Raw genomic sequence first — 12,910 nt, 5'->3', positions numbered from 1 at the left:
CATTTAAACGCTTGTTGGAACAAATGGCATTTGTTATGTGAATCCATGTAGGTGTATAAGTGTAAAATCGGGGATAAAATTTAGCTAGTTGTAAATATCATTTCTATGTTAACCTAATTTCATGGTCATTTCTCTTGAATAAACGCCTTCAATGGGATCTGGTGTTATAATACTACCTTGGTAGAAAAAATAGAAATAATTTTTTTAAATTAAAAAATGTCATTGGTTTTACATAGTCATTTCAGTGAGATTGCATAGTTTATGCTTCATAAAAAAATTTAAAATTTCTGATAACTAGTGCTTTAAGAATATAATTTAAAATGATCATATACTTTTTGACACATTTTTATGAATATTGTATAATTGTTTTAAGTTTATTAACAAGTACTCTTTAAGGTACTTGTTAATTAACAATTCAAAATATAAAATAAATTGTTATAAAATTATTAACAATTGCTAATTTAATTATTCGGACATCAAATATTAAAACAATTGAATTTTGTTGAACAATCATTTTGAATAATTAAATTTTGTTCGATAATTAATTTTCGAACAGAAAAATAATGTGACCTTGTACAGGGTCCAAGTCAGGAAGGTGGGCTGTGTCCAAGTCAGGACAGAACCAGGCAAAGACAAGAAAGTGATTGGAAAATGACTAGAAACAACCAAAAGAGTTGATGATGAAATCCCAACTCAATAATGAGATTCTTCACATATATTATGGGGGTAATTGTGGATTAATGGCACAATTTAAAAATAATTGCATTGCACATACATTTTAGGTATAAATTTGACACTCAGAAAAGATTTGTATCATGCACAAAAATGACTTACATTCTATGAATATGAAATTTTTTTTTTCACGCCTCATTGATTGATTTGTGATTTCTCCTATATTATGGACTTGAAAAATGCTTGAGAGCACTAAAAAGAGATCACTAAAGGGAGCACTAATGATGTGGCAGTGGGTCCCGCCCACTTTCTATGCCTTGTTTTTATTTTTTTATTATTTTTTTTGCCATTCCCAATATATTAGTGCTATTAGTGATGTATTTTTTAGTGGTCTAAATCATTGTTGTATAGACTTATATACTGTGCAATAGGATACAAATATGATCAAATCAAATAACTATCAATATTTAATTAAAATAATTTTTTTTACAAAAATAATATATTAAATAAATTTTATATATTAAACAGTTTGAATCATAAAAATGAGTTCGAATCAGGACCACTATGACCCAACAAAGCCCTCAACTCCAATTGCAAATGGGAGAGGCTGTCCTATTAAAAAATATGTAACAAAAAAAATATAATAATGTGCACGGAAAAAATTTTCTAAAAGAAAAAGTAAAAACGTTTATATAATTTTTTTTTTTCTTTTCAACCTACAAATGCAATATAAATGTCCTTCCAAATCTAGGCCTAGGTTGGATTCAGGCCATATAATATTTCATATTACTTTCCAAAATAAAAATATAAAAATGATGAATCTTATAAAAATAATTCTAGTCACATTAAACATCTTATTAAAAATATAAGCGGTTGTACGAGCACGAAATAATCTTCTCGTATAATTATGTTGATCAAATTTACACTCTTCTAAACGTCGTTGCTTTACTTCCTGAAAACACAAACGTGAGCTAACTGGCGGGTGTGTGCCGGATACCTCTCCGATGCTATAGACAAAAAGCTCTATGTTTTTTAGAGTCGAAATTGTGATACCTGTATATAGGTCCTATCATGAGCTTTTGTAGATTCTGCTTAGCACAATCCTAGTAAGACTTCAACTCTCTTTTGTAAAGTCCTTTTAGGAATCACACTCTTAGTAAAGAGTGTCTATCCTGATAACACTCTACTTACCAAGTAAGATGGTTATCTCTTTTGTCTAAGCTGGTGCAACCTAACCGAGCTAGATTATTTCGGTCATGCTCTCACCTAAGCAATGATGTAGATGGTATTCAACCGAGCTACACTCAGCTTGGCCTTCTTTCTTACAAACACCTCGGCCAGCCACTAAGTTTAGTTTTTAGGTAGCTCGGTCAAACCCCTCTGCCTAGTTTGGTACCTAGACAACATGGGACCGAGCTACTTGAAGTCCATACCCCGGCCCTTAGTCCGACCCAAAACAGAGATTAAAGGATCGTAGCTCGGCCTAATTTTTCTTTATAAATTACCCTCTTTGAGGTCAAATGTGATTAGTTATTACAAAAATAATGATATTTAAACACCCAGTGATATTTGCACATGTATATTTAATAGAATTGTTAGTAAAATAATACTATATGTACCAATTAATGTACTAACTAATGCACCAATTGATGATGTGACATAATTTAAGAGATTTTTGAGATTTGTAATGCAATTAATGAGTGGGGTCAATAATAATTTATAACTAGTATTGGTACATTAATTGGTGCATGTAGCACCACCGTTGTTAGTAAGAGGTTAATTAGACGTAACATTGCTCATCTTATTAAATATTTTTAAAAAAATATTTAAGACCCACAAAAAAGTTACCTACAACAATGTGGTTTTACATGTGTCAATTCTTAATTTGTTATATATCTCAGCGTGTTGCCACATCATTATAGGAGAATTTATGAGTTAAAGTTGTGATTTATACATATATTTCACATTAATTACTTATGACCCATTTTACATTACTTTCCAAAATAACAATACAAAAGTGATGAATTGCATTAATTACATTAAATATTAAATGACCCATTTTACATTATTTTTCAAAATAAAAATACAAAAATGATGAATATTATGATTAAATCTATAACTACGGAATTTTATCATACTCTGAATCCCAAATTTCAATTGGAGAATGACTCATTCCCATATTACTATTCTCTATATTTGTTTATATTTGATTTTGTAAGTTTCACTCTAAATCCACACTGACAGTATTACATTAAACAAATTATTAAATATTTTTAAAATAATATTTCACACTAATTATTGAGTGACATATTTCATGTTGTTTTTCTAAAATAACAATATAAAAGTGGTAGAATTTTATTATTAATAACCATCAAATAAAAAAAAAGTATAAATAAAAATGAGTTTATTTATAAGAATAGTATTACTAGTACATTTTTGAACAATTTTTTATAAGAATAGAATTTTGAATAATGCTAAATGCATTAATTAGTGTACACAATAATGTACCAACAGATGATGTGACATAATTTTAAAGGTTTTGAGTATTTGTAATTTGTATAATAAATAAGGTCATTAATGATGTCATAACACTAATTGATACATTAGTATGTACACTAATTGGTGCATGTAGTATTACTGTAAAAATTTTCTTATAAATTTAATATTTTTTTCTAAATAATAACCTAATTATTGTTAACCTAATTTGAAACAACCATTGGTGAATAATATTCTCTTTTGGTTAAAATAACAAAATAAAACAGTGATTTCCCTTACTTTAGCCGAGAATTTGGTAAAAAAAATTAATAAAAATAAAAACTCAATTAATGGACGAATGAAATAGTGGTCAATCGCATGGGCCCAAACTTCGGGCCCACGAGCTTTCCAAGAAAAACGAAGCGTACAGCTAAGAGGGTACGACTGTAAATATCTCCAAATCACCACCGTTCATTGCTTCTCCCCCGTATATATATATACATGCGTTTCGCGATCTTCTGAAAGCTGCCTCTTTATCTCTCTCTCTCTCAATTTTAATCTGCTTGCAAGGGTTTGTTGGGAAGGCAATTAGAATTAGGGTTTGTGCCGATAGATCTTGAATCACATCTATATAATACCTGTATGGTTTCATAATCCTTCTTTTTTATGCTTTTTTTTTTTTCTTTATTCTTTTTTTTTCCTTCTGATTTTGTGGTGTTATCATTGTCTGCATGTTCTGATGTTAAGGGGTTTTGTTTCCTTTGATTTCTAGGGTTTGCTTAATCCAATTTTCGAAAGGAACGTGTCTTGGTATCAGACCTGTTGTTGGAAGATTTCTATAAAGTGTAATATCTGTAAGTATGGTTCTTTATCTTGTTTTTGTTCCAATTATAAATGGGATTTGTGTCCAATTGTAGATTTGAATTTTTTTAGACGGTTTAATGATGAATGAGTAAGATGGGTTTGATTTTAAAATATATTTAACAGTTAGTTATTGGAGTTTTTAGCGGCTAATAATTTTATGGTGGGACAAAGTTGTGTGTTTTATGTATCAAACTATTTATATCATAGATGGTATAGGTTCATATATGTTTGGTTGTGTGTGATTTATATTCATGAGGGATATAGGCCTGTCTTTGTTGTGATCTGTGTACATGCGATTATTCTTGTAATTGTTTCATTCAGATTTTATAATTACAATTTTTCCCATTATTGTTTGTTTTATCTTGATGTTCAACCTGTCATGAAGTTTGTGGAAATTTTATTTTGTAACTTCAATTAATATTGGTAGAAGCTATTTTCTTTCTTTTGGGTAGTGCGAGATCTGTTTATGTTGAAACAAATCGGTGAATGAATTATTGGATGGGTAGTTTTATTTAGGCTCTTGGGTTGTCATCAAGGTTGTTAAAATCGGGATCCTACGTCGGATCGTTGGAGGTATTTATAGGATCGGATAGTAAGATCCTACCGAAAAAGACAAATTACATAGTAATTTAATTTAAATAAATATTTCTTATAAAGTATACACAAAACGAACCTATATTTTATTAAAAAGAAGTAAGCATATTGTGAAAAATATAATATTTCATATAAAATGTACATATAATATTATGCAATAGAAAACTCGATGGTAAAAGTTTTGTATTTTAACAAAAAAGAAGGTGAAGAAGAAGAAGAAGAAGAATTCTATAACAAAATACTTTACAATGTACAATAATGCATAAAAAGTAAAGAAAAAATATTTAACAAAATTGGATATGAAAATAGATTAAGAACTCAAAAGAGTAGCTTAGTCGAATGATAAGATTTGTCGTTTGCATCTATGGTGGAGCGGATTCGAGTCACAAAAATAATTTCTCCAGAAATTGGGATAAAGTTGCAATCATCTTACCCTTCTTAGACTCCGCTAAAACTAAGTTTGTTTTTCCGACTATTTAATTTTCTTAAATTACCGCAATATTTGAATGTTTGTTTCTTAGTTTGTTTTTCTTAGTCTATTTGATTCAATACTACTTAATTTTTATTATTTATTTTGACAGCATAAATTAGTATTTAGACAACAAACATAAAATTTACAACAAAATATGTCATACAATACAAAACAAGGCTTGTAAATTGAATCCGATAGGATCGGATTCGGATCGGGATTCCACGATCCTATAAGATCCCACTATTAGGATTGAAAGATCCTACCTATAAGGAGTTTTTTATACGATCCGGATCGATTGTACTCAAATGGATCGTAAGATCGTAGGATCGTAAGATCCGGATCGGGATTCTGATAACCATGGTTGTCATTGGTTAAGGATAAAAGCTGGCTATGGATTTCATGAATGCTGTTTTGATGTTGATTATAATAACTTAGTTGAGTTTGTTGCATCTTGTGATTTGAGTAATATGATTGTTGAATTATCTATCTATTTGTTTTATGACGATAAATGATTGTTTGTGCATGCTCTTTTTGTATCTTATATGCCATTTTAATTTGTTGGGCACAAATGAAATTGTTGTATTTGGTGCCCTCTACAAATTGTATTGCAGAAAATATTTATCAAGTTTTCTGTTTTTTTATTCTTCCAACCCATTCTCTTTAGTTCATGCAATTTATTTCAATATGTATTTCTTTCTGGTTTTGTTTGATTTATATTCCTTTATGCAGTGTTGTAATTTTATGTTTTGCTAATATTTTGCCAGTACCTCTGTTTTCTTGTTATCTATATTTTTAAGTGCATTAACTCTTTGAAGTTGGTTCTGATTTTGCTTTTGATGTCTTTTGCAGGACTGAATGATCTAATGGAGTCTAAAGGTGGGAAAAAGAAGTCTAGCAGTAGTAGTAAATCCATGTTTTATGAAGCTCCTCTAGGTTACAGCATTGAAGACGTTCGACCCAACGGTGGAATCAAGAAGTTCAGATCTGCTGCTTACTCCAACGTGAGTTCAACTGTAACTTCTTTCCCACTGCATCATGTACTTTATACAATTGTAAAATGCCACCTATATCTAACACAACATATGATCTTTGCAGTGTGCCCGGAAGCCATCCTGAGATTTCCCGAATTGAGAAATAAGCAACCAGAAGTTGCCAATACCTCAGTTATTTGTTATTGTTTTTATTTCTTTTCTCCTTTAGTGTCTTCTGTTCTGTTCTTGCTTCACTACAGCATTTCTCTACTCACTTTACAACAGCATTTAGTTCTCTTAAGGCAAGATGGCCCTGCCAGTTTCTGCAATTGGTTTTGAAGGATATGAAAAAAGACTTGAGATATCTTTCTTTGAGCCTGGGATTTTTTCTGACCCTGAAGGCAAGGGCCTTCGCTCTCTATCCAAATCCCAGTTGGATGAAATTTTAACACCCGCTGAATGCACCATTGTCAGTTCATTGTTGAATGATGAAGTTGACTCTTACGTCCTTTCTGAGTCTAGCCTCTTTGTGTACCCTTATAAGATTATCATTAAAACTTGTGGAACTACAAAATTGCTTAATTCAATCCCATCCATCCTCAAGTTTGCTGATATGCTCTCCCTCTCTGTGAGATCTGTGAGGTACACTCGTGGATGCTTTATTTTTCCTAGAGCTCAGCCTTTCCCTCATCGCAACTTCTCGGAAGAGGTAGCTGTCCTCGACAATTATTTTGGCAAGCTTGGTTCGGGCAGCAAGGCTTATGTGATGGGTAGTGATGATAAATCACAGAAATGGCATGTTTACTCTGCTTCGGCTGAATCGATGAATCATTCGTACCCAATTTACACTCTAGAAATGTGCATGACCGGATTGGACAAGAATGCGGCATCTGTATTTTACAAGACTCGTGGAAGCTCTGCTGCGGCGATGACTGATGTTTCTGGTATTAGGATGATTTTTCCTGATTCTGAGATATGTGACTTTGAATTTGATCCTTGTGGGTACTCCATGAATGCTATTGAAGGGGCTGCAATTTCTACTATTCATGTCACACCGGAAGATGGGTTCAGCTACGCTAGCTTTGAAGCAGTGGGATATGATTTCCGATTTTTGAATTTGAATCACCTGCTCGAGAGGGTCTTGGCTTGCTTCAAGCCAACTGAGTTCTCCATTGCTATACATTCTGATGTTGTCGGTAATGATCTTGGTTCCGATATCAGTCTTGATGTGAATGGATATTTCTGCGGAGAAAAGAGCTATGAGGCCCTTGGCAAGGGAGGGTCTATTGTTTACCACAGATGCATGAAGGCTGGTGGCTGTGGGTCTCCCAGGTCAACTCTGCATTGCTGTTGGAGTGAGAACGAGGATGACGAGAAAGTCAGAAAGAAATAATATTGGACCAGATGTTGTGGGTTTTCTCCTTTAATTGATTGTCTTGTTGGTTTGAGAGTATTCACTTCGCTCCATTAAAGAGAGATAGTAGGTTCATTCACTTTTCTCCATTAAAGAGCTTTATTAGGTTCATGTTTTACTGCTCGTATTTGCATTGCTCGATTTCTTAGTTTTTAGGTTCATGTTTTACTGCTTTTGCAGCAGTCTTTAATTGTCAGTGTGGTTAGTAGTTTCAAATGGCTGAGGTGTTGGAACTTTCAATTTGTTGTTTAGATGCATTCTATATAATAAATTTTACTTTAGCAGATATGTTTCTTTTGTTGATGGTGATTTGATGATGAAATAGTTCTATGGTTTATTTTTTCTTAATTTTTTTTTAAGTGAATCAAATATTATAATGAATATTTTGATGAAATTATCATTTTACTAAAATCATTCCAATGAAATTATCTTCTGTTTGTTTTTGTTTTTGTTTTTGTTTTGGTTTTGGTTTAGCTTTCGGGGTAAGGGCTGTGTTACTTTGTGAGCACTCATGGCTTTTTAAGTTTTATAAGCGTTTTTGGTCTTTTTGAAAGAAAACAAGTTGGCCAATTCATTCAGGTCCTACGTCCGATTAAGGACGGGACGGGAGCCATGCCCAATACTATAAAGGTGGAAGGTCTGTTACGTTCCTTTGGGACCTTGTCTAATTGTCTGGGAAAATAATTAAAAAGGTGGAAGGTCTGTTACGTTCCTTTGGGCCTCTGTCTAATTGTCTGGGAAAATAATTGGTAAATTCCAGTTGGAAAAAGGCAAAGTCTCAATCAATCCTGCCAAATTTGACTATATGGAAATGGAATTTCAGCATTGGAAAAAAAGGAAAAAAAGATAAGCCACCTTTTCAATTAGTCCTCGTTTGAGAACAAACTTTTTTAATAACTATTTAATTTTTTGATTAAAATGTGATGTAAAAAAAATTAGTACGTTTGGAATAATTTTTTAAATTTTTACAAAAAGATATGCAAAAGTAGAGAGAAAAGAGAATTTTTAACTTTTTAGTATGAATTATTAACTTTTTAATTTTTTTACTAACTTTTTGACTAAAAAAAGTCACTTGTCCCGCTAGATCAACAGTATATAGCTGTTCCCACATGTGCAAGACTGGAAAATGAGTTTTGTCTTCACACATAATAAAACAATAAAAAAAAATACATAGGAATCTTCAATCAGAATCAAATTAAAATTGTATAGTTTTTTTTGTTTGCCATTACCCATTAATGGGTGAAATTGTTCACTAAACTTTACCAGAAAGAGGCACATGCATCGCACAATAAATCATTGTGTGCACTGATTTTTCTCGTCTTTCCTACAATCAAAGGCAGGGAGGGAGGGAAGGACAATTCTAGCAATTGAAATAGGGATGAGATATTTCGGCGGTTGATCTTTCTTTCTAAATTGTCGGCTGCACTCAGTAGGGCTGGAACTTTCTTGCAGCTCTCAACTACTTTATCTGCTTTCTATCCCGTTCAAATTTACTTTGCAGCGCCATAATCTCTGCAAGGAATCAAGTGCTAAGATGATATAATGGCTAAGAAGAACAATAAACAAGGACATCAAACAAGTACCTTTTAAAACTAATTGGTATACCAACTAATGTACTAACATACCTTATGTCATTATTACAGACTCTACATATGATAATACAAATTATAAATACTCAAAGCTTTTAAAATTATGTCACATCATCTATTAGTACACTAATTGATATATCAATTGGTGCATAGAGTCAAATTAAAATAAATGAAGATTCACTTATGTCCCCAATATCCTAGAATTAATAATTGTGCCCTAGAGCAAATTCCAAAGATAGCACCATTGATGTGGCCGTTTTTTCAACAACTTAACAAGGTTATATTCCTAATTGTATATCAATAATTCATTACTCAAATGTTTAGCCTTTTTTCTATTGGAAAAGCAATAAGCAATTTATAGCGAGAGGACATGCTAAAATGTGGAAAGGCAGACGTTTGAGAGTTCTGATAAATCTTACCTCTAAAACCTTCAGCCTAAGCCTTCTAGTAAAATTTAGTGCTTACAACGAAGTTCCACACTTCGGAGGATCTTAGAAACTTAACATAAGAATTTCTATTGCAATGCATACAAGCGAAATTGAGAGACAACATACCATTTCTCTAGGCCTCTCTTTTCTGAAACCGGTAGAAATCTAACCCGACTTCTTTACATTTCTTCTTGGTCATATTTTCCAGAACAGTTGCTGGGCAACCGAACCCACAGTAATTCCACTTTCCAACAGTCCATCCTCCTTCAGCAGCAGGGGCTTCTCTTCCTTTTCTTGCCTGCAAATGAACATAATATATTGAAGTAGAGAACAGTAAGATCAGCTGCAAAATTCACTAAGACTCTGTTTGGATCATGGATTCGGGTAGCGATTTGGAAAGGAAAATGGAAAAAGAATTTAGCTCGTCTTTCATTCACGTTTCCCTCCCCTTTTTTCTTTCATTTTCCAAAGCCTTACTCAATTCCATGATCCAAACACAGCTTAACGGGAATAGGACAAGTTCTAGTGATACAAAAACAAATAGGACGCCACAATGTGTGCTTGTGCATGTGTGTTGTTTACATGTGGGAGATAAATTGATTCATGTATACATTGATCAAATTTTAGTGACGCACAAGATGCTCTTCTGCCACTATACACGCTGACATTTTTATATGCTTAAAATACCAAACTATGAGCAGAAATGATAGATGCTTAATTACTTAAATACATGACATCAATGTGCATAAAAATAAAAGCGACACGTGAATGCAGCTAGACAAGACAACTAGGACAAACCAAAATAATATGTTCAGACATAATGAGAAGTCATCGGTGTGCTCACACTGTTTCAACACTTTATGGACAATGAAAATCATCAGAGGCTGCAATGACAAAAGAGGCCAAGAAAGGAAAAAATTCCTGCTCCTCTTGTGCCTCGTAATCAGTTATAAAATCATCAATCCTTTGCTGCGATATCCTCAACCCTGGTCGGTATTTTGTAATCCATCATGTAATCCTAGAAACTCTCACTAAAGTTCTTATCAAGAAAAAGAACTCTCACCAAGCAAGCTAAAAGCCTTGGCATGCAATCAATTAAATATTTCATTTATAAATTCAGGAAGAACAGACTATAGTATGCAAGTTTATTTCTCTTAAATAACAAAAAACAAGTTTTAGAGCATTTAGTAAAGAGAAGATTGATTTATTGAAGAGCCGACAAGAGGCCTTAAATCTTACTGAGAAAATTGATATTGACTAATACAATAGATGCAATCCTAGATTAAGAAGAATGAAGAAAGTGGATTTCTGAATAGAATGAACCCTTGTAGTTCTATAGTAAGAGTGAAAATCACACAAATGTTTAGACAAACTCATGAGTCATATTAATGCCAATAAATCAAGAACTGTCTACAAAAGATGATTTCCACAGGTGAAAGACGTGCATTCCAATATAGCTATAATTCATACTTCCCTTTCCTCTAGAGCAATCCTCATCGCCTGAAGATAACTCGCAAGCCTTGTTTTGTTCAGGTTCTCCACACTTGCCCAGTGATTTCTCTTCTTTCCTTAGTGATGGGTGGTCGTTATACTGTTACAATCATTTTTTGACTTACATACAGCAAAGAAAGACCCAATGAGGTCATACCACAAATATTACAATCGCAACATAATCTTGAATACATCTGTAAATTATCGTCTTTATTCACGAGTTCTAGAGTTGGGGCGGGGGTGCCCAGAATTAGGAAGCTATATTTATTGTCATAACCAAACCTCGAAAGTAATCAAAACAAAAACAAAGCACTAAGAAATTTAGCATGATGATGTAGTTCTGCAGAAATCCTAGAGAACTAATTTCAAGAAAAAGAAAAACACAGGTACATGCTATTACAAAAGGGGATTGATAGAATCGTCATGCAGATTTAAGATTTAACAGAACTAAAATCAAGAAAAAGAAAAAGAAATTTTCTAGATGAAAATATTAAAAATGATCTTTTTTGTTTGTTTGTTTGTTTGTTTGTAGTAAAGATATTTCCAACAATGAAATTTAATTATTTTTTGTCAATTGAATAAAAATCCACCAAAAGCATCATTTGACACACAACCCATGTATGCTCAGCATATACAAAGGGGAAAAAAGAAGACGTCAGAATAGATGTCAACCTATAAAACTCCTATCATGTGAAACAATACACAAAATTATTTGAAGAAATCATTTCTCGTTAACCAAAAATGAAGGAGCTCGATATAAGTGCTGCCGCTTCATAACTGAGACCCCCACCACACCAAAGGTTTACCTTACTGTGCTACTTCAGATGAAACACCACAGAAGCGGGTAGAAAAGTTAAAATCACTCTAACTCTCCTACTTTCATGTCCAAGGTGCCCAGCACATCAATCATTGATCCAAATTCCAGGTAGAGAGAGTCCAATGCAAGTGATGCAAAGAAAGGAGAATAACCCATAATTCTCTTCCAACCAGAGAATTGATAGATGATTCACTGTCACCTCAAATTCATTGAACAAAGAACAACAATTAGATAGGACTTTGCCTCTACACCCACATGAACAATGGTTGAAATTATTTTAAATGTTGCAGTCCAACCAGAAAAAGTCCCCAAAGGAAGCTAAAGACTACTCCCCATTCACTACAAATCAGATGAGATAAACAAGTCAGTATCTACCTCAGAGGTACCTGCTTATTCCTAATAGATGGATAACAGTCGTAAGCAACTTACAATAACAGGGGAAACATTCAAATAAGAGAATTTCAAACGAAGATAGAGTCATATAACAAGTAGGTTGGGGGCTTCCATTGACAATACTTTCATTTCAAACCATCATATCTAATTCTTTGTTTCATGAATTTTATCATACCACTCTCCTCTCTAGAGCCATCTTCAACTTCATTATGGATCAAACCAACTTTGTCGATCCCAACTTTCTTTTTCTTCTCTTTTTCCTCAATTTTCTATCTTTCTTTTTCTACTTCTGTGGTCACCAACTTGGTCAATTTCAGTGTTAATGTAAATGTAAATCACCTACTACACTCCACCAAACCTACCTCCACCACTCACTCCTATCACCTACTACACTCCACCAAACCTACCTCCACCACTCACTCCTCACCTACTCCAGAATCATCTCCTATATAATAGGAATTCTTGTACAAAATAGATACACAACAATAAATAATACTACAATTTATCATGGTATCAGAGCAGGTTTAGAACCTAATATTTTCGCTTCACCGGCGGACGGCAACCTCACCCTAGCCGTCCGCCGGATCTCAACCTATTCCGTTTATTTTCTACGCATACCTTCCCGCCATTGCCCTACCTCATCTTCGACGACATCGACAAATACTCCGTACCTGGATTTGGCCTTGAAATGGTCCTGTAATTCAGACCTCGCCATGCGAATCTCATCGAG

At 33.3% G+C, this 12,910-nt stretch overlaps 1 protein-coding gene, 1 long non-coding RNA gene and 1 other non-coding gene across 4 annotated transcripts; 2 read left to right on the top strand and 1 right to left on the bottom strand.

Annotated features, from left to right (window-relative positions):
* The first annotated feature begins 3,649 nt into the window (after nucleotides 1-3,649).
* LOC114311059 (uncharacterized) lies at nucleotides 3,650-4,065 on the top strand. The gene is made up of 2 exons (XR_014328341.1): nucleotides 3,650-3,787; nucleotides 3,920-4,065. It is a non-coding gene; the product is annotated as an uncharacterized LOC114311059 (transcript).
* Nucleotides 4,066-6,178: 2,113 nt separating this feature from the next.
* On the top strand, nucleotides 6,179-7,750 carry LOC145788600 (S-adenosylmethionine decarboxylase proenzyme-like). Its single transcript, XM_082867447.1, has one exon. The coding sequence runs from the start codon at nucleotides 6,356-6,358 to the stop codon at nucleotides 7,439-7,441; it is 1,086 nt and encodes a 361-aa protein (XP_082723573.1). The 5' UTR covers nucleotides 6,179-6,355; the 3' UTR covers nucleotides 7,442-7,750.
* An 891-nt stretch (nucleotides 7,751-8,641) lies between these two features.
* LOC114311062 (uncharacterized) lies at nucleotides 8,642-12,473 on the bottom strand. Of its 2 annotated transcripts, XR_014328340.1 has the most exons (5): nucleotides 12,217-12,473; nucleotides 11,777-12,126; nucleotides 10,324-11,070; nucleotides 9,606-9,777; nucleotides 8,642-8,974 (listed from the first exon to the last, which is right to left on the bottom strand). It is a non-coding gene; the product is annotated as an uncharacterized LOC114311062 (long non-coding RNA). The 2 variants fall into 2 exon arrangements; XR_014328339.1 differs by lacking the exons at nucleotides 11,777-12,126; nucleotides 12,217-12,473 and having other exon boundaries at nucleotides 10,324-11,253.
* Nucleotides 12,474-12,910: the final 437 nt, after the last annotated feature.

Source organism: Camellia sinensis, chromosome 4 (assembly GCF_055761805.1).
Source record: "Camellia sinensis isolate YWXY chromosome 4, ASM5576180v1, whole genome shotgun sequence".
Classification (NCBI taxonomy): domain Eukaryota; kingdom Viridiplantae; phylum Streptophyta; class Magnoliopsida; order Ericales; family Theaceae; genus Camellia; species Camellia sinensis.
The sequence above is the reverse complement of the archived record's forward strand: the minus strand, read 5'-3'. Positions and strand labels throughout refer to the sequence as shown.